Here is a 19848-nt window from a genome sequence, read left to right on the forward strand (position 1 = left end):
GCCAGGCACCCACCCCATGCAGGCTCATGGCGGTTGCTATACCTCAGCCACTGTCCTGGGTTGCACTGGGTCCGACCTCCCCCCTGCTGTCCCCCAAGCCCCACACACAGCGGTGCCCAGGGGTAGGAATGGGGGGGGGGCGGGCATGGTGCACCATGCTGGGCATGAACTTGGCCAAATACCCCCAGGGGCTTTGCTGGAGAGAGCTGGAGCCTGTTCTGCCCCAGCTCATCCTGCACAGGTCCCACCGGTCCCCCTCAGGCACCACGGGGTGCTTCTGCTTGTCCCCCCATGCACTCAGGATCGGCCACCTCCGACCTCCTCCACCAGCTGCAACTCCTGCAAGTCCCACTCCATGGGAAGACCCTTCTACCCAGGTACAGGCTGGCCATGCTCCAGCACCTGAAAGAGCAACTTCATCTGCTGAGCATGTATTTTCAACGCAGAAAAAATGTGCCTTCGTGCAGCACCCGAGCCTTCCAGGTTTTTCCTGCCTTTAATAACCTCAACCGGCAGAGCTTGTTCAGAATACAGGTAGGAAATGCATTCCAACAGCGAGGTATATTTTCCTAATGGGGTGGCCAGCAGGCACAGACCCTGCCTGAAGGCAGCAAGAGCCGCGGCTTTCCTCCTGGTGCCACAGCCCAGAGCTGCCCGGTGCTGCAGACCCACCTCCCAGGCAGACCGGACACAAAGGGAATTTGGGCATCAGCCGTACGCCTGAGCACAGTAACCATGAACCAGAGGTCCTGTCCCATCACCCCTGGCCTTCTTCCACCTGGAGGCCAGGTTGTGCCCCACAGGTCCCTGCTCGTTGCATGGGCCGCAGCCCCTCACGGCAGCAGCTCGGCAGCGGTTCCCTTCATCTCGTGGCAGGACGTTGGGTCTTCTGTCCCCAACCCCCCCTGGCTCTCCCTCCCCTCGTGCAGGCTGGTGGGCTATGGGGTTGGCCGGGGACGGTGTAGACGGGAGCAGGGAGCTTTCTGGGGGTCCAGGCTGTCCTTCTCACCAGAGGACGGGGCCCGGCCACGTGGCGCGGCAGCGGGCGAAGCGAGCACCAGGGCCAAGCACGAGGCAGAGGCGGGGGGCTTAGGGACCCGCGTGGGCCTGGGACCCTCCATAGGCGTGACAGGGGGTTGCTCCAGCCCCAGCTGCGCCAGGAGATCGCAGCAGGGGATGAGTCAGGGCCCCTTCTGGGCGCGGGTGGTTCCTCTTCCCAGCAGCTCTCCACCTCCCTTTGTAATCCCAGAGCCTCACGATTGCCTAAACACAATGTCTCCAAGATGAGACAGTTGCACTGAATACATCAGCCAGGAGGAGTACGGGCTTCGCGGCCCCACCGCTGAGCACCCAGCCTGCCCGCACCCTGGGTCCCAGCGCGACTTGGCGGGGGGCGCTGGAAGCTCGGGCCACCCCGCCCCGGGAGAGGAGCTGGAGAAGGATCTGGCACGCCGGGATGAGGGAACCTGGTTTTGGGACGGAGCCTTAGAGAGCGGCTCTCCCTCCGCCCCCGCCCCGCCCCGCCCCCGCGGTGCGGTCCCGGCGGGCCGCGGCACCGAGCGGCGGTGAGTGCGCGGGGTGGGGACCGAGCGACCCCCGGAGCGGCACCGCTCCTGCACTGCGCCCCGGGACCGCCTGGCCCGGCGGGGCTGTGCGGGGCTGTGCCGGTTTGTGCGGGGCTGTGCCGGGCTGTGCGGGGCTGTGCCGAGCTGTGCTGGAGCTGTGCTGGAGCTGTGCCGGAGCTGTGCGGGGCTGTGCCGGAGCTGTGCGGGGCTGTGCCGAGCTGTGCCGGAGCTGTGCCCAGCTGTGCCGGGCTGTGCGGGGCTGTGCCGGGCTGTGCCGGAGCTGTGCCGGAGCTGTGCCGGGCTGTGCGGGGCTGTGCCGGAGCTGTGCGGGGCTGTGCAGGGCTGTGCGGGGCTGTGCGGGAGCTGTGCCGGGCTGTGCGGGGCTGTGCCGGAGCTGTGCCGGGCTGTGCGGGGCTGTGCCGGAGCTGTGCGGGGCTGTGCAGGGCCGTGCGGGGCTGTGCCGGGCTGTGCCGGAGCTGTGCCGGAGCTGTGCGGGGCTGTGCCGGGCTGTGCGGGGCTGTGCCGGAGCTGTGCGGGGCTGTGCGGGGCTGTGCCGGAGCTGTGCCGGAGCTGTGCGGGGCTGTGCGGGGCTGTGCCGGGCTGTGCCGGGGCTGTGCGGGGCTGTGCCGGAGCTGTGCCGGAGCTGTGCCGGAGCTGTGCCGGGGCTGTGCGGGGCTGTGCCCGAGCTGTGCCGGAGCTGTGCCGGGCTGTGCGGGGCTGTGCCGGAGCTGTGCCGGGCTGTGCGGGGCTGTGCGGGGCTGTGCCGGGCTGTGCGGGGCTGTGCGGGGCTGTGCCGGGCTGTGCGGGGCTGTGCGGGGCTGTGCCGGAGCTGTGCCGGAGCTGTGCCGGGCTGTGCGGGGCTGTGCCGGAGCTGTGCCGGAGCTGTGCCGGGCTGTGCGGGGCTGTGCGGTGGACGGCTCAGGCTGAGCCCACTATCGTCTTTAGTGCCATTTAGTGTTAATTCCCGTGGAATAAATTTGACTCAGGGAAATAACAATTAGCACAGACACTGTACAACTTCCCATGTTCCCACAAGTCTCAGGCTTTCAGACACAAACCCACACGCTTTGTCCCTTTGCAGTTGCTGTTACGCATCTTGATTAACGTTGAAGAAATACAGGGAGGAAAAATTATGGGTCTTTAAGGCTGTTACATGTCACTGGTGTTTCTGTGTTTCCTAACAAGATTCTTCTTTTCTCCCTGCCCTGACTTTTAAAGGAGCTGAGCTAGGAAATCTCTTGTCCAAGCCGTACCCTTCTCTGATTTTTGTGGGATTGCTGCTCTGCTCTGCAAACCAGAACTCCCTGGAGAAGTGTGCCTGCCTCTGCCTGTGAGCATCCTACTCGGAGGCCTTACCTTGCTGTTGTGCAACAGCCAAGTGGTGGCAGCTTCCTTCTGTGCTCCGTTTGTGCCTGTGGAAAGGACAGACCCCCCTCTCCTCTAGATTTGACCTGAACCAAAAATCCCAGCCTTCTTCATGGGACCTATCTGGCACGTTGGATTGGTGGTACTTGTCTACATCTGGTTTCCCAAGGCTGCTGCCCAGAATCTCATAAAAAACCCCAGGGACCAGAGAACAGAGCATACCCTTTTAATTAATGAAGTCAATGCTGACAGCCCAGGAGAGGACACTTCAGAGTTTGTGGAGCTCTATCACACCAGTGGTCAAACAGCCCGCTTGGATGGCTACTATCTGGTCTTCTACAATGGCAATGGAAACCGAGCCTACAAAGTTTTGAACCTCCAGGGCAAAGTTACTAACAACCAAGGGCTCTTTCTCATCGGCTCCTCTTCTGTGAACCCTGCTATAGTTATTCCTAAGAACACTATCCAGAATGGCCCTGATGCAATTGCTGTCTACTATGGAAAAGGGAACTACAAGGAAGGCATGAGTGTCACAAGTTATGGACTGGTAGATGCTTTGGTCCATAAGACTAAGACAACAGACAGGGCAGATACACTGGTCAGGGTACTGACCCCTGGCAGAGAAGCTTTCCTGGAGGATTCCACCTTCAGGACCGTGGATGAGTCAATAGAAAGGTGCCATGGAGAAGATTCTCAGTGGATCTTCCAAGTGGCCATGCCCACCCCAGGCACAGACAACCACTGCATGCTGACTTCTCAGCTGAACGCATCTGCTGTCGTGATCAGTGAGGTCCTTCCTGCCTCTTCTTCTGAAGAGTTTGAGTTTATAGAGCTTCAGGGTCCGCACTCCACCCTGCTGAGGGACATTGTTCTGGTGCTAATCGATGGTCGTACCAAAGACATTTATTTCACCATAGACATTCATGGCAAAACCTCACTGGATGGGCTATTCCTGATCGGTCCAGCACAAAGCACAGCCCCAGGTAAGCACTGCAGTTTGGTGACTACCTCAGAGCTGGGGGAGCAAACAGCCAAGTCTGGGGCAGGAGGGTGCTGTCATTTTTTATTAGTGTTTGGCATCTGAGACATCAGTGAAAATGTGACTCAGAACACCATGGCAGATAAAAAAGCAAAACAAATGTTAGAAATTATTGGAAAAGGAATTACATAAAGCAAATAAAACATTAGAAGTTACTAGGAGAAGAGGAAAGAATGGAGGGCATCTTTTATGCCGCTGTGTAAATTCATGGTTTGCTTGTATCTTTAATTATGTCTTGTGTGGTACAATACCTTAATCTCAGAAAGGATGTATTAGAATTGGAGACATTCAGAGAAGGTCAGCTAGGATGGACGGCACTCTGGAAATGTGTCCACAGAAGAAATAACTAAGTACACCTAGAAAAGGGAAAGCTTAGGAGGGCCCTGACAGAAGTTTCAGAAATGTGAGTGGCCTGGGGAAAGCGGGCAGGGCTCGATTTACCTTTTCTTGTGGTGCAAGAACTAAAGAGCATCAGAAGATGCCTGCCATAGGACCCTGGCTGTGCCACACCTCCCTGCAGTGTCCCCTTTCTCTCTGTGTGTCTCGGTGGCCATTCACAGCAGGTTCACTCTCTTCTTAAAAAAGCACAAGGGTTTTTCTTCCATTGCACCATGTGCAAATGTAGCTCACATGTGTATTGGCTGTGTGAAGCTGTGATCTAAACTTCCTCCCAGCGTTCAAAATTTCTTCCAGGCCACCACAAGAGGAAGAAAAATCCTGTTATTTGGGGCACCTCAAAAGCAGACTTTGGCAGCTGCAGACACTGTCTCTGTAGATGTCTTGTGTAATTCACTGACTCATGATTTCTGAGTCAGGGAGCATACTTATCCCTTACAAAGCTGGTTCTCATAAAAATAAAAATACTTTTGCAATGAAAGCTTTTTTTTTTTTTTTAAAGCAGATGAGCTCCTTTTGACAATTCAAACTGCTCCAAATACTCTCTCACCACCAGCAGAAGAGCTGATTGTCCACTTGAGCCCTGCTTTTCTCACCAGGAAAGGTTCTCTGCTCTTACCTCTTGGTGAGCTGGGGCTGTTAGCAGTCAAGAGCTAAGGCAGCTCAAAGCAAGCAATGTGAAAGCACAATCAGCTTGCAGACTAAGCAGGAAATCTCTAAGCCTTACATTTAACTCTTCCTCAAGGCTCACCCAAATCAAGAAGGTGACTTTGGCATTTTTTCCCAGTGAGGCTTTGTCAAGATGTCTCAAGCATATTGCACACACATTTTTCTGGGTTTTTGCCCAAAAGCACTCAATGACACTGTGTCTTTTCATTTTATTCATCTTAAAAGGATGCTTTTGTAGTGACTCCATGCTACGCACCCTGGGAGAGGTTGATTTAACCCTCTTCACTCTTCACAGTGGCCACTTCAGATTTGGGACAGGAACTTTTAGAATAGACCTGGCTGTTAGTCCTGCCTTTGTACAACTTCTCTGCCTGTTGCTGCAGAGTATTTAAAGCTGTGAGAGCACCAGAGCAAAACTCCTCCCTTGACAGATGACAGTGTGAAAACTTCCATTTGAATCATGGGACAGTTTGGGTTGGAAGGGACCTTAAAGATCACCTAGTTCCATCGCCCCGCCACAGGCAGGGACACCGTCTGCTAGAGCAGGTTGCTCAGAGCCCCATCTTACCTAAGCTTGAACATGTCCAGGGATGGAGCATCCGCAACTTCTATGGGCAACATGTTCCAGCATCTCACCAACCTCATGGTAAAACTTTTCTTCTTTATTCTTCTAATCTAGATCTACCCTCTTACATTTTAAAACCATTACCCCTCACCCTATCAGTATAAGCTCTGGGAAGAGTCTGTCCCAATCTTTCTTATAAGCTGCTTTTAAGTATTGAAAGGCTGCAAGAAGGTAATCCCAGAGTCTTCTCTTCTGCATGCTGAACAACCCCAGCTCTCTCAGCCTTTCTTCATGGGAGAAGTTCTTCCACCCCTTGGATCTTTTTTGGGGCCCTCCTCTGGACCTGCTCTTACAGGTCCATGTCTGCCTTGTGCTGTGACACCCAGAGCTGGATGCAGTGCACCAGGTGGGGTGTCACAAAAGCGGAGTAGAGCGGGAGGATCACCTCCCTCGACCTGCTGGCCACGCTGCTTTTGATGCCACCTGGGCTGTGAGCGCACATTGCTGGCTCATGTCCAGCTTTGTGTCCACCAGTATCCCCAGTTCCTTCTCTGCAGGGCTGCTCTCTATCCATTCATCCTCCAGCCTGTACTGATACTGGGCATTGCCCTGACCCAGACGTAGGACCTTGCACTTGGCCTCATTGAACTTCCTAAGGTTCACATGGGCCCACCCCTCCAGCCTGTCAAAGTCCCTCTGGATGCCATCGCTTCCCTGAAGCGTATCACCTGCGTCACTCAGCTTGGTGTCATCCGCAGGCTTGCTGAGGGTGTGCTCACCGCCTGTGTCATTAATGACCATGTTGAACTGTACTGGTCCCAATACAGACCCCTGAGAGACACCACTGGTTACTGCTCTCCATATGGGCATAGATCTGTCAACTGCAACTCTTGGGATGTGGCCATCCAGCCAGTTCCTTATCCGCTGAATAGTTCATCCATCGAGCCCAAATCTCTTCAGTTTAGTGACACGGATGCTGTGTGGGGCCACATTAAAGGCCTTGCAGCAATCAAGACAGGCGACATCAGTTGCTTTTTCCTTACCCTCCAATGCAGTCACTCCATTGTAGAAGACCACCAGATTAGTCAGGCAGGGGAAAAATGGTCCCCTGGCAGGGGTGCACTGGGCTAAGGTACAGGACTGCCCTGTAGCGTGCAGGCGCCCTGGTGGCACTTCCCAAGGGATAACCACTTCTCCTTACCCTTCCGCCTCTCACATGATTCCTTCTTTAACGTTTGTTCCCTGAAGCTGGTCACGCAGGGAGAAGTATTGAAACATCAGCAATCTGCTGCTTTTTAATGTCCTCAGCAGCTCTTGCTGGGTGCTGGGGAAGTAACTTGTGAAGGGAACAGCAAATACGAGGAAGGAGATTGGGAAGCTCATGAAGCAGGGGAACTGCACCAAACCTCAACCTTAATTCTGTATGCTGGTATCTTGGGCCTTTGCTGAGTACGTGTGTTGTGTATGTGTAGTGTTCGTGTTTGTAAAAACCATGGACTTTAAATGCTAGAATAAAATGTAGATTCTTAAACATTTTTGTGTACTATTAAAGTAACTAACATGAAAGGTTAGTGGATTTTACAGACCTCTTTTAGAATTAAAAATTTACTTTGCTGCAAAGTCACATCAGCGCTTGCTTTCCAGTTCTCCTGCTTAGGCATGAATCGGCTCCTCTGTTCCCAGAACCAAAATAGCAGGACGAGCTCAGCTCAGATTTCCCCCTCCAGCTTCCTCCCTGCTGTGGATCTGGCCATGAACAGGGAAATTCAGGCTGAGTGAACATGAGAAGTGCTAGTGAGCAGAGAGATGGGGTAACAGATGCCAAATTTGCAATAACGGAACAACCCCAGCCACTTTCCCAGCTCCTGTGTCCAGCCCTCCAGGGCTGAAGAGATGCTGGTTTTCTACACGGGCTCTCACTCACGTGTTGCTCATGTGCCATCATTGTTCCTTTCCTTGCTGGTGTGTAGTGGATCTGACGTTCCCGGAGAACACCAGCCGTCCTGTCCTCGGGGCTGGCCCCAGTGCCATTGCCCTCTACAGAGGCAACAGCAGCAGTTTTGTCCCGGGGAAGGCGCTGCCGGTGGCCAGCCTGCTGGATGCCTTTGTGTATACGAGACACGAGGAGCCGAACCCGGAGCTGCTGGAGATCCTGACCCCTGGCAGACCTGCCTACAAGGAAAAGCGGTGAGGGGCTTCTCGCTGGGAGGAGGGTTTGGCACCGGAGTTTCCCTTGCCTGCTGGGGTCCCCCCTGCCCCAAACCCTGGTCAGGACTGGAAGGCAAGTGCCACCCCCAGACCAGGGTCTCCTCGGTGCTATCAAGCCCCAGCTTACTTTCTGCCACCTGCTCTGAGTTTGCCACTGTCCCCCTCTCTGCACTAGTCCTGTTACAGCTGCTGAAGTACTTGAGGAGGAATTTTCTTACCAAATGATTGCTGTTCATTATTTTATAATGTTAATTTTTTTTTTAATTAAAGTGTAGCGGTCACTATAATTTTTCCAGTTCTGCTTTATACAAGAAAAGGTTTTTCTTAGGTTCAGGATGGAATTTCAGGCCAAAGTGAGGGCAAGGGAGGGACTTCAGTATCACTCGCCTGACCCAGGAAGAAATCCCTGCCTTGCTTCATCCAGACCAAGGGCTGGAAGCGGGGTTACCGTTCATCCCAGGTTGAGCCACTTCCTATTAGGGATTTGGGTTTCTTTTTGTCTTTGTGGGTTAGGGGAACCTTTAGTAACCTTAGACTTTTGTGAGACATGAGAACTGTTTCCTTCACATTTTAGGCATGCTCTACTAATGGGAGAAAGGGGAGAGCAGAGTGGGTAAAGCACAGTGGAGCAGGTGGAGGAGCGGAGGCAGCAAGGTGCCATGCACATGAGATGGGGTGGGGTGTGCAGAACTGGGCAATAAGCAAAAAAAAAAATAAATGTCTGGCCACGCTCTCGTCTGCAGTTTTGATGGCAAAGCACGAGATTTGACCTCTGCGTATAACTGCCAACTAAATACCTATGTCCTGGCTCCATAGCTGGTGGGAGATTCACCCTTTCTGGATGGCCCTGTGAAAAGACCATTTGAGACTACATGGAGTCAATCGTATCAGGAAAGGGTGTAGTTTACTCCCATGACAGGGTCACCGCTTACAGCATATTCCTATTCCTCCCTTTGCTCGTCTTTCTTCCACTTGTGAAACGAAATCTCCTACTCGTCCCGTAAGGAGGTGGTCCTGTTCCCTGAGGAGCTCTGAGCAGCTCTGCTCTGTGCAGCTCCTCACAGTGGGGCTTCATAGAATCCTAGAACAGTTTGGGTTGGAAGGAACCTTCAAAGGTCATCTAGTCCAACCCCCAATCGTCCTCTTCGCCTTTGAGTTGAGGGCCCTTGCTCAAGCATTTCACCCTCCGGTGCTGCCTTCCCAGTTTGTCTAGCTGCACCCCACGGCTCTTCCCAGTGGTCCCAGGGTGAACCTGAGGGTGTCTGTACTGTCTTGTCAGTCTTCACATCAGTCAAAAAACCAGCCAGTGCTAGAAGAGAAAAGGTTGGGTGAAGGCCATGATCTTTCTCCAGATTTAGTGAGCTCTTGGGCTTTTTTTTGAGAGAGGGAAGTACTGATGAGGCTGGGATATCTCTCCAAACCTTGTGAAGGGAGAAGACTCATAAGTGCATGGTTCTTCCCTCTGGTGCAGAAAGGTGTGACTGGTGGGTGAAGAGCACTCAGGTCCCTGGCTGACAAGTCGTGTTTTCCTGCATTTCCATGTCCGTCTCTTGCAGGCACCCGCTGGGAGGTATGTCCATGAGCCAGTGCAGCTGCTGCTCTGTGACCCGGGACTCCTTGTCCTACATCCCCAGCAGGCCCACCCCTGGCAAGTTCAATGATTGCCCCAGCAAACGCTTCAGCCAGACTCTCTCCTTCTGCCTCCATGTAGCAGGTGGGTATTAGCTATTTCTGCTCTGTAGGCAGGACCTCCTCAGGACAAGAGCATGTGCACCAGGCCAGAGATGTCCAGGAAGGCCACCCGGAGCCGTGCTGGGCTGTGTGAACATAACACCAAAGGGAATGCAACCAGGACATCTGGCAATTTTCTGCAGTATTTTTCTTCATGGCATCCCATGCCAAGTTGAGCTCCTCCTGTCTTCCTTACCCCACCCAGCTGCTTGTGGTGAAGAGAAGCCTTTTCCGGCTCTCTGAGTGATAAGCAGGAGCTGAGCTGTACCCATCCAGAATGAGCTGGATCCCGTGACTGAGGTTGTACTGGCTGGGTAGCAGTTGGGTTTTGTTTCCTAGATTGCCAGGAGTGGCTCCTGAAGTCAGAAGACATCCTGATGGCTCTGGTCCAGGCCCTTGATGGATCCTGCAGCTGTGGAGTCTCTGCTGCCCACTTCAGAGGTGAGCTAGGCAGGAGTGGGGCAGACCGGGGGCCACCTGTGGTTAATGCCCATTTGCTTCTGATTTTCAGTCCTGTGTTTCCCTGTTGCACATGTCCTCCTGGCTTGGATCCCAGCTAATTTGAACTTGGTGCCAATGGCAGAAATGTTGAATGTTAGGTAGAACATGGTGCTGGTCTTCCATGTTCCACAGAGCGCTCCCATCTGCAGCTCCACCAACACACATCAGTGCTCATCTGCAGACCACCAGCTATTTTGACCTTGAGCATTTGCAGTCAGACAGGTGTGGCAACAGGGCTGACATCTTGACTATGAGTTTGTTGCCTGTTTGACCTTCTGATCCATATGAACTAAGCCAAGCTGCAGCAGAAATGCAAGTGGACTTACTGGTCTGTGTTGCTTTTCTGATATCCCTACTAGGTTAGCGGCGAGTGTGACTAGCGCATGCAGGCACGTGAAGAGCCATGACTTTGCAGCCTGCTTTGTCAGCAGCCTTATGTTTATCTTATGTTTAGACCCCTACCAAAGAGACCATTCTGCTCACTGCTGGAGCTGCAAGGCTTCAGAAGGATGAAGCTGGTATCTGGGTGTGCTGTGTGACTTGGTCCTGGGATGCAGAGGGCATCCAGCATTGTGTAGATGCCATGAGCTGCCCTGAGTCAGTCTGACCAGGAGGGCCATGGTGGCAGAGATGAGCTGGTGAACTCTGTCCCTTCCAGTAGAAAGTAGGTCTTCTGCAGTGTGCGGAAACTGAAGCAGTTCTCTGCTTGCCTCTGCAGAGCCAAAGGCAGTCTGCCAGGACCTGGGACTTGTGTTCACTACACTACTGACTGCTAAGTCAGAGGACGAGCTAAGCAGCCTGCTGCTAGCCTTCAAGACCTTCCTAGAGACACCCAGACTTCTGAGTTTTGACAGAAGGAACATCACAGCAGAAAGCTCCTGCTCCAAGGATATTAATGTGCCAGACTTGCCTCCAGGTACCAGACATCATTCTTGCAGGTTGGGGCATACGATGTGTTCGCGGGTGGACATGCGGCTCTAGCCCTCCTAGAGGGAGATGTCCCTCCCTCTGTTCCCTAGCTCAGGCAAAGATCCCTTCCAATTCCATCGCATCCAGTCACTAGAGCCCATATTGCTCATTACCTGGAATAACAGCAAGCTCTGTTGTTACAGCTGGTATTAGCCAGAGTATTGCCAGGGCTCTTCTAAGGAGTACAGAGCACACAGACGATAAAAATCTGATCCAGCATCCTCAGTCCTCTGCTGAATTTGGTCTCACCCCAAGAAAATAGTGTGCAACACCGTGTTGTTTCCCTGGGGCTCTGTGCTTAAGCCTGTATTTGTGACGTTTTGGTTTCCAAGGTGTCCCATCAGAGATGCCAGAAGGGACTCAAGAGCCCTCTGTGCAAGTGGCCAAGCTACTCATCAATGAGGTGAACCCAGACAACCCAGGGGGAGGTGAGGATGCAGAGTACATTGAACTCTTCTACACTGGACGGACATGCTTTGACCTCCAGGGATACTGGTTGGTCCTCTACAATGGTAAAAATAGCCAGGCCTACCGGGTGTTGGACCTCTCTGGACACCACACAGATGAGCGGGGTTACTTCTTGGTGGGGAGCAGCACTGTGAGGCCAGCACCCACGATCAGGCTGCCCCCCAACACCATCCAGAATGGGGCGGATGCTGTGGCTCTCTACTACAGCAACAGCACCCGCTACGTGGTGAACATGGCTGTGACCGCAGAGGGGCTGGTGGACGCTGTGGTGTACACATCCCGAAAGGCAGAGAAGGCAGACCAGCTGGTCAAAGTGCTGGTACCAGGGCAGAGCATCTTGTATGAAAATGATTCTCACAGTACTGAGGACGAGTCTCTGAGCCGCTGCCACAGTTTGAGCACAAAACTCCAGAGCAGCTTCCAGGTGGGTTGATGGGAGATGTCTGTTCTCCATCCATAGTCGCTGGGAGGGCAGCGGTCGTGTTTCAGTATGTCCTTTATTTGGGAGAGCGGGGCGTTCTGGTGAGCAGCATCTATCTGCTGCTGTCTGCTGCCACTGTCACCAGCCCTCACCAGCTGCCTGTCGCTGGCCGGGTAACAGCTCCTTGCCCTGTGCAGCATGGCTCAGAGCCAGGAGATCCCTGAAGACAGCTCACAGGCCACCAGCCCCAGAACCAGGGAGTCTGCTTTTGGGCAGCAGCCTGGACTCTCAGGTTACCCTGAGCCAGATGTGGAGCCACCTCTTCACCCCTGCTTGTTGGGTACCACATTTGGGATGTGTGGCCCAGCATGCCGTGACCCCGAAACCCAGCTTTCTGCAGGGCTGATGGGTGAAGGATGTGCCTCGACCATGGCTATGATTGATTTTTGTTAATTTGTCTGAACCATTCTTTTTTATTTCAAAATGTCTAGTTTCAGACAGTCCCTCTGAAGGAACACTGCAGGCTATCTATGCTTGTCCTGCACAAAGCTGGATAAGGGAGGGCTTTGCTGCTCCACTGCTGATGCCTGCTGGGATCAGGCCAGCGCAGGGCAATAAAACCAGCAGGGTGTGCTCAGGTCCAAAGCTGGGGCAATAAAACTGCTCTAGAAGCAGAAGAGGTCTGCAGGCAGAGGGGCGTGCATCGGCAGCAGGAGAGACCCACAAGGAAGTGATGCTGTGGGTGGAAGCATGAGTGGCAGAAGTGCCTCTGGCAGTAGGGCAAGAGAATTGTTCCTAGCCCCGAGGGTGGAAGCCAAGGCAGCCGTGCGGATGTGTGCTGGTGGGACTGAGCAGCCAGGACCATGGGTGAACATGTGGTGGGAGTGTGGGACAGAACCACCAAGTCCTTGTCGGGCCTCACCAGGCAGCTGTAGGAGGCACAAACAAGAAGCAAGAAGGTGAGCAGCCATCGCTCCACCTGAAGAAAGGGGAGCAGCAGCAGTGGCAGCAGCTTCTGTGTCTCCCCGCAGGTGACTGTGGTGACGCCGCTGGGGGAAAACTTCTGCAGCAGCTCCTCGGTGCCTGTCCCTCCTGCTGTCAGCATCAGCGAGCTGTGCCTGGCTGGCAGCTCTACCCCCTACCGCTTTGTTGAGCTGGAGGGGAAGCCTGGCAGCAGCCTGGCAGGGCTCAGCCTGGTCTTCTTCTCAGGGAAGGAGGGCAAGGCACGTGCCAGCGTCCCACTGAAGGGCACCATCGGAGCCACGGGGCTGTTTGTGTTTGCACTGGATGGAGAGCATGGGCACGGTGAGGCTGATGACACAGCTTGTGGTCTGTCTTCAAACAAATGGGCAGGTGGCTGAGCAGCTTTGAGGAAAGGGATGGAGGAGGGTGTGCAGCATGCGGAACAACTCTTCCTTGCCTTTCCTGTCCTTTATTCCTGTTTTTTCTGTATTTATTCTGCCTGGGCTGTTTCATCGCACTCCAGCTAAGAAGGTGGTTAATCCTCCTCCGTGCCTCTGCCAAGCTCCCCGTGCAGGGCAGAGGGACTGGGAGGACTGGAAGCTCCTCCTGCTGGTGCCAAGACAAGGGGGCTTTCAGGAGAAGAAGGGTCCACCAGGACTGTGGGTGGACCACCGTTCACTGATGCCATGTTCATTGATGCTCACTGAGCCCTGCAGTGCTGCTGCCTCCTCCTGGTCTTGAGGTGGTGTTTCCTCCGCACGTTCGTTTACTCTGATTTATTTTTTGTTTGCCTTAAATTCTGGCTGGGCTCCATGAAGAGGACTCTGCATCTCAGAGGAACCTTGATCTTTTTGTAAACCTATGTTCACAGCAAGCAGGCACTTCTTTACAGCTTTACTTGGCCTCAGTCACCACCATTATTTTGTTTCCCATTTCTGTTCTTGGAGTTCTCCTCGTTACCAGCTTGTCCTGTAAGGCTCGAGGCTCAGCCTAATACTGTCCAGATGTTCATCCCACCTATTCCCCTGGCATTTCCAGATGGGACAAACCTGACTTTCAAGGACATCTCTGCTGCTAGTGAAGCTTCCAGCGCTATTGCTGTGTACAGCACCAGCTTGATTCCTAGTGGCATGAAGGCGACATCAGAGCACTTGGTGGATGCTTTGGTTTACATGTGTGAGCCCAGCACAGCTGGAGGACACTTGGACTTCCTTGGACCATCTTACACTGTGCCCTGCAAGGCTGACAGGTGAGGTCGCTTCTCTGGGAAAATGTCTGTGGGTTCCCTGTGCCCAGAGCCTCTGGGTGGCATGTCGCTGAGCTTGCTGCCTCCTCCTGCCTCCTGTACAGCTGAACAATTCACTAGCACTGCGATGGGAAGCAGACAGGAGGGTAGCACACAGCAGTGGAAAATGTTTCCCCACCCTTGGCGTAGGGAATTGAACTTTGTTCCTCCACTGCTCACTTCACTTGCTTCCCCCAAGGGATATGTATGGCGTGACATGAAGGAATGCAGCCTTTACAGATAGCTGCTGTATATGCTTCTTTTCAAAACTTTTTCTTTAAAAAAACCCAACCAAACAACACACCAAACAAAAAAGAATATCCCTGTGAGCAGCCAAACAGAACAAAACCTTACTTCCCTTTCACTCCCAGGTGGAGTCAACAACACATAGGACCGAGCCTTCCTCTTGGTGGGAATACTAGCAGAGTGCCTCCTGTCCACAAGAGCATGTCTGTTAATTAAATTTGTCATCCTCAAGTCCTCTCCCCAGGTGTCCCATCTGGTGTGACAACCTGGAAGTTCTGCGTTCACAGCCTCCCCTACGAGCATGCATGCACAGGGTGCAACCCCACGTGTGTGGTTGTTCTGGGAAACTTGTGATCTCCAGGGCAGCAGTTCGGTGGGAGAGCTCACACGGGCTGGCTCCAGGCAGCCTCTGTCAGTCCAGTCCTGAATGACCGCATCCAGAAAAGCTGGTCCCTCACACCGTGACCAAGTTCCTAAGCCCTGGTGTGGGGATGGAAGCAAATGGTTCAGTGAAATGCAGGGGCAGGTATTGTGTAGCTTGGAAAACTCATTATACTGGAGGACAAACTTAATTTTGGGAGGCTGGGTGTAATGAGGCAGCAATGTTACTCCTGCAGATACCTGTCAGACCAATTAGGTTTGCTCTGGCCAAGCCCAGGTCGTCTCCAGGTGGTGGGGTTGGCTGGCCCCATCTCTGTGATGGCTCTGTGAAGGCTGATCTCAAGCTCCAGCTCCAACAAACCCTCCGTCAGCTGCAGCAGTGTCAGGAACTGGGGCCTTGGGGGGCTTGTGGTTGGAGGTGGGAAGAATGGTACATGCCGTGTTGGTGAGCTCTAACCTCCTCTTCTGCGGACAGGCTCATGTCCCTGAGCCGTTGCACCAGTGGCAATGCCAGCACAGAACTGCAGTTTGCCATCTCGGACCCTACCCCTGGGCTGCAGAACAGCTGTCCCCAGGACACTTTGGCGGTGGATCTCCACCTCTGCCTCCTGACACCCAGTGAGTAGAGCGGGGTGCCCCACTGGTGCAGGGTGGGAGGGCTGGGATGGTGGGCTGACCTCAGCTTCACATGGCATGGGAGGGGGATGCTGGCAGGGAGCCTGCTGCCTCCCAGCTGTGAAAGGGGATGCGCTGGGGGAGAGTTGGTACAGACCTGCGTGTGGATGTGAGGCCACGTGCTCGCAGCTTCACCCTGTGCTTGTATGCAGGTGGCCACGTACTTCATTTGAGATGTCTCTGCTCAGATGGGGCCGAGCCCTGCTCAGGGTTTCTTTCTGCAGCATTAGATCCGCAGCACTGGCAGGAAAGTGCCCCCAGGCCTCTCACGATGGCAGGGACATGGTCAGGGAAACTGCCAAAACCCCCTCCTGTCTCAGCCCGTCCGGAGGGGCAGAGCAGTGTGGCTCAGCCCTAGCTCCGGAGCCAGCGAGCAGAAGTGCAGTGGGGTCTGCAGCCCCTGCAAAGGCCATGTTTGGGGCAGTCAGGACTTGGGTAAAGTGAAACAGAGGTTCTCCCTCCTCCTCCAGCCTCCTGAGAGGGACAAGTAGTGGACCTCTCCCTCTTCTCCCAGCATAAGACACCACTCTGTACTGGCCTGTATGGTGGGACACATGGGGCATGCCTCTTTCCCACTCCCCTGGGAGGCTGGTGAAGGAGCAAAGCTGGCACATGGTGTAGAAGGCCAGAAGTGAAGACTCGCCCTGCAGCATGGGGGCAGAAGAGGATGGGATGCAGAGGAGGGTGGGAGGCAGGCTCTGGAGGAGCTTTGCTTCTGAGCTCAGGCATGAAGCCAAGTGTTTTGGAAGGGGCACGCGGCTGGGAGCTTATTAGTAGACCCAAGCTGCACGCGGAAAACCACATCTCCTTTTCCCCTAGACTGTTCCATGTGGACCCTGCACCACAGGAGGATGCTGGAAAGCTTGGGAAGGGCCTTGGTGAGCTCCCTAGAGGAGAAGTGTTCCTGTGGCGTCTCTCAGCTCTACCTGCAAGGTTGGTGCCCCGCTCCACTTGCAAGTGAGGGGGGCTGGAGGAGCAGTGGTGGGTACATGGGATTTCGGCACTGAGAGCAGGAGACAGCCTGACACAGGCTGCTTGCTCGAGGGGCTGTGAGGAATGGGCGTCTCTGATGATGCCTTTAGTTGTCTGCCAAACTGAATGTCCTAAACCCCCAAATTAAAAGGCTGCTTTGAGGGCTCTAGTTCTCAACTCTTTATCAGACTCTTTCAGCATTCTATACTTGCTTGAAGTACCTGGATCAAAAAGTTACTTCTGGAAGTCTTAGAGACCTACAGCTTTTGAGGGATGGGAAGAAATGTTTCTTGGTTTTTGGCTGATTTGTAAGGAAGTGAAGGCTTCACAGCCATGCTCTGTCTCCCTTGCCCAAACACCTTTTAGACCCTTTGAACAATTTCGGACAACTCTCACCAATGGGTATAGATCATGAAGTTACAAAGTGTAGTACAAAGTATTCTGCTGGGCTGGGAGGACAACTCCAAGTCCCTTTTGTCACTGAAAGGTTGAGCATGTGTTCCAAGTTACCTGCAATACAGTGTGATTTCAGAGCAGTGGAAGAAGAGGGTGAAGAGCGTGGGATCAGGAGGTGTTACTGAGCAGGGCGTGAAGTCACAGGAGCAATGTGTTCCTGAACATCTGGAGGGTTTCCAGCCACCCGACACCCACTGTTGTTTCTCTGCAGAGCTGAACCTGACCTGTGTGGGCTCCCTGGTGGAGGTCTGGGGCCAGCTGTGGGCTCGGCAGCCAGAGCAGCAGCAGTCCATCAAGACCTGGCAACAGGGCTTCCTGGCCAGCCCCCATCCTTTCTCCGTGGATGGGAGAGTGCTGAAAACCAGTCCGGAGTGCATCGCCCCAAAAAATGCACCGTCCGTGTCGCACAGCGGTGGTGAGTAGGAGGCAAAGCTGAGCACAGTGATCTGCTTTCAGCACAGTGCGCGGGGCTGGGGCTGGGGTTAGGCCACGTCTCTGTGTGAGAGGGGCAATGCAGAGCAAGCCACCAGACTGGGCTTCACTGGGGAGCCCCCGCCTTCTGGAGCTGTTGGACACACAGCCAGAAGCCCTGAAGCCTGCTTGGAGCAGCAGGCTGGAGCTGGGCAGAGCTGGCATGCCACAAGGGGTGGCGTGGGGTGGAAGAGTGGCTTTCCACATCAGGAGACAGGGACAGCCCTGTTGTTCCCCAGAGAAGTTACGGGTGCCCTATCATTGCAAGTGTTCAAGGTCAGGTTGGAGAAGGCTTTGAGCAACCTGATCTAGTGAAGGATGTCCCCGCCCTTGGCAGGGGGTTGAACAAGATGACTGTTAAAGGTCCCTTCCAACCCAACTGGTTCTGCCACCCCCTGATTCTGTGACCTCCTGGTGACACCCCATGCTGGGAAGGGTGTCACAACACTCCATCTCTGCCTTTGCACCCTCAGCTTCCTTCCAGGGCTGGGAAATCGCCTTGTTTGTCCTGGGATCTTTCCTGCTCATCTTCTTGTTGGTTGGCCTGGCATTTTACTTCATGAAAAGGTGAGAAACCGTCTTCCCATCTGCCTTGCATCTCTCACCCTCTCCTTCCCGGGTGCTTCCTTTGGAATTGCTGTACAGGGACTTGTTCCTTCACTCAGCTGAACATCTACATGCTGCATCCAAACACTCCAAGATGTTGCTCCTAATTTTTGCAGCAAAGTCCCTTTGCTTTTGATGCAGCAGACTGCGAGTTCTGCAGGAGGTTAAGATAACCACCAATAAAACCACGGATAATGCTAGACATGTCAGTGGGCACAGTGTAAAGGCCATCAATCTTACAACACGCTGTGGTGGGAGAGCAGAAAGCTGAAGGCTCGTGGCACACGAGGGGCAGTGAGTGATGATGCTTTGGCCACAGGGAAGAACTCTTCCTTAGAGTAGGGTGAAAGCAATGGACCACTTAGGATTACCTTGATGGGAAACAGCTTCCACACGATTACATGACACCACTTTAATTACTTGGCATTTCCCAACGTTGTCAGCAGACAATCAGCAGCTTAACACTCAGGCCACATATTTTTTTTGAAACAGGCATTACAGTGGATGGGTTATTTAACCAGCCCAGGTGATTTATTTCCATTAATTTTTACCAGTCTTATCATTGGATAAGGGGGCTGATGTGCAAGAGTTAGAAATGAGGAAAGTTCTTAAAATACATTTGGGGAATAGAAAACTCAGTTTTATTTTTTAAAACGAATTTAAAAAATACTCTAAGTCAGATTTAGGGAAGCTCTTTGAGAAACCAGGGTGGTTTTAAGTTGATGTACTTGTGTCAGGTGATGGCAAGTGTTCTGCTCCTGTTTTTCCCTAAAACATTAACAGTGACCATAGGAAACTCTGTACCTGCTGAAGGCTGAAATGCAAAGCTGAGATGCAGATTAGCTACCTTGTGCGAAAGAGCAGAACAACTGAGCTTGCATTTTTCTTTGTTGCTTTTCAGACGTCCCCCAAATTACACCAACATCGAAATGAATGACTCTGGGGAGATTGCAGCAGACTTCTGATGCTCCGGGGCACAGCTGCGGGAGGGTCTAACAGCACTGGGGCCAGGCATGTGTCTCTGGGGTTGACAGAATGGTTGCAGAGCTCCCCCATCCACCAGGGTTTGCTGCAAGGACCTGCAAAATGCCCAGGTGTATTCGTATCTATATAGAGAGAGGTGTGTGTGTGTATACAAATACATTATTGAATTACTTCTACACTTTTAAATTTTGACCTCAGACTCAAGGAGTTCAAAGAAACAGGCTGGGGACAACTTCTAGGAAAAGTTTGTGCTGAGTGTGGTGACCAGAAAGAAAGAAGCCTGCTTGGCTGATGCAGAGGAAGGACATACTCTGTCTGTCTCCTCTTGAGATTCACTGCTGGGTGATGAACCAAGGCAACCCCCAGGCAGACCCTTCCACCCGGCAGGCAAGTCTAGTTTCTAGTCCCTCTGGAGTCTGCTGGTGCAGTGAAAGTACACGAGCCTCCCTCAAGCCCATCTTGTTCAGGCAAGGGGGTCCTCAGCATCGTGCCCCTCTCTGCCTGAGCAGCTCTGCACCACCAGCAAACTGCACGAGAGAGCCTAATGCACTCCCCAGTCCTCTTGCTGCTGGGGACCACAACCAGGAGGACCTCCTGCCTACCACAAGGAGTCAGAGGAGAGACAAATACCCAGCTCATGCCCAGGTGCAACTCTTACTCATAGGGTCCTGCCTGTATCCTGGCCAGACAGTGGGCAGGACCAGTGCCAGCCTCCAGATCTGCTGGGAATTTGGGGTGAGGAGGGTGACCTCGGTGGAATCTGCTCAGTAAAAGATTGTTTCCTACACAAGTGTAATACATCCCTAACAGTGCAGCAGTTGATGCCATGCTTCCAGTAGCATCCTTTGTGTATGGGTTTGAGCACCCTGCACAGCTCCACGCAGGGTGGCAGCACCCAAGACAGATCCAGCC

General features: G+C 53.6%; 1 protein-coding gene across 3 annotated transcripts; it reads left to right on the top strand.

Moving 5' to 3' along the window:
- Positions 1–1409: 1409 nt before the first annotated feature.
- LOC130147992 (uncharacterized) lies at positions 1410–19112 on the top strand. 3 transcript variants are annotated; one of them, XM_056336036.1, is made up of 14 exons: positions 1410–1565; positions 2784–3913; positions 7570–7786; positions 9364–9521; positions 9878–9979; positions 10758–10955; positions 11341–11900; positions 12929–13202; positions 13899–14109; positions 15248–15390; positions 16267–16380; positions 17087–17290; positions 17820–17913; positions 18854–19112. In XM_056336036.1, the coding sequence occupies exons 2-14, from the start codon at positions 3043–3045 to the stop codon at positions 18915–18917; spliced, it is 3210 nt and encodes a 1069-aa protein (XP_056192011.1). In that variant the 5' UTR covers positions 1410–1565; positions 2784–3042; the 3' UTR covers positions 18918–19112. The 3 variants fall into 3 exon arrangements, with proteins under 3 accessions (XP_056192011.1, XP_056192013.1, XP_056192014.1); XM_056336038.1 differs by lacking the exon at positions 1410–1565 and adding an exon at positions 1597–1701 and having other exon boundaries at positions 2787–3913; XM_056336039.1 differs by lacking the exons at positions 1410–1565; positions 15248–15390; positions 16267–16380; ... (1 more) ...; positions 17820–17913; positions 18854–19112 and adding an exon at positions 14211–15238 and having other exon boundaries at positions 2432–3913.
- Positions 19113–19848: the final 736 nt, after the last annotated feature.

This window comes from Falco biarmicus, chromosome 4 (genome assembly GCF_023638135.1).
Source record: "Falco biarmicus isolate bFalBia1 chromosome 4, bFalBia1.pri, whole genome shotgun sequence".
Classification (NCBI taxonomy): Eukaryota; Metazoa; Chordata; class Aves; order Falconiformes; family Falconidae; genus Falco; species Falco biarmicus.

Excerpts from the sequence above, each read along its gene's own strand:
- LOC130147992 (XM_056336036.1), top strand. The coding sequence starts at position 3,043 with ATGGGACCTATCTGGCACGTTGGATTGGTGGTACTTGTCTACATCTGG. Across the intron at positions 7,787-9,363 it reads CCTGCCTACAAGGAAAAGCG|GCACCCGCTGGGAGGTATGT; the intron begins GTGAGGGGCTTC and ends CGTCTCTTGCAG. Across the intron at positions 10,956-11,340 it reads TGTGCCAGACTTGCCTCCAG|GTGTCCCATCAGAGATGCCA; the intron begins GTACCAGACATC and ends TTGGTTTCCAAG.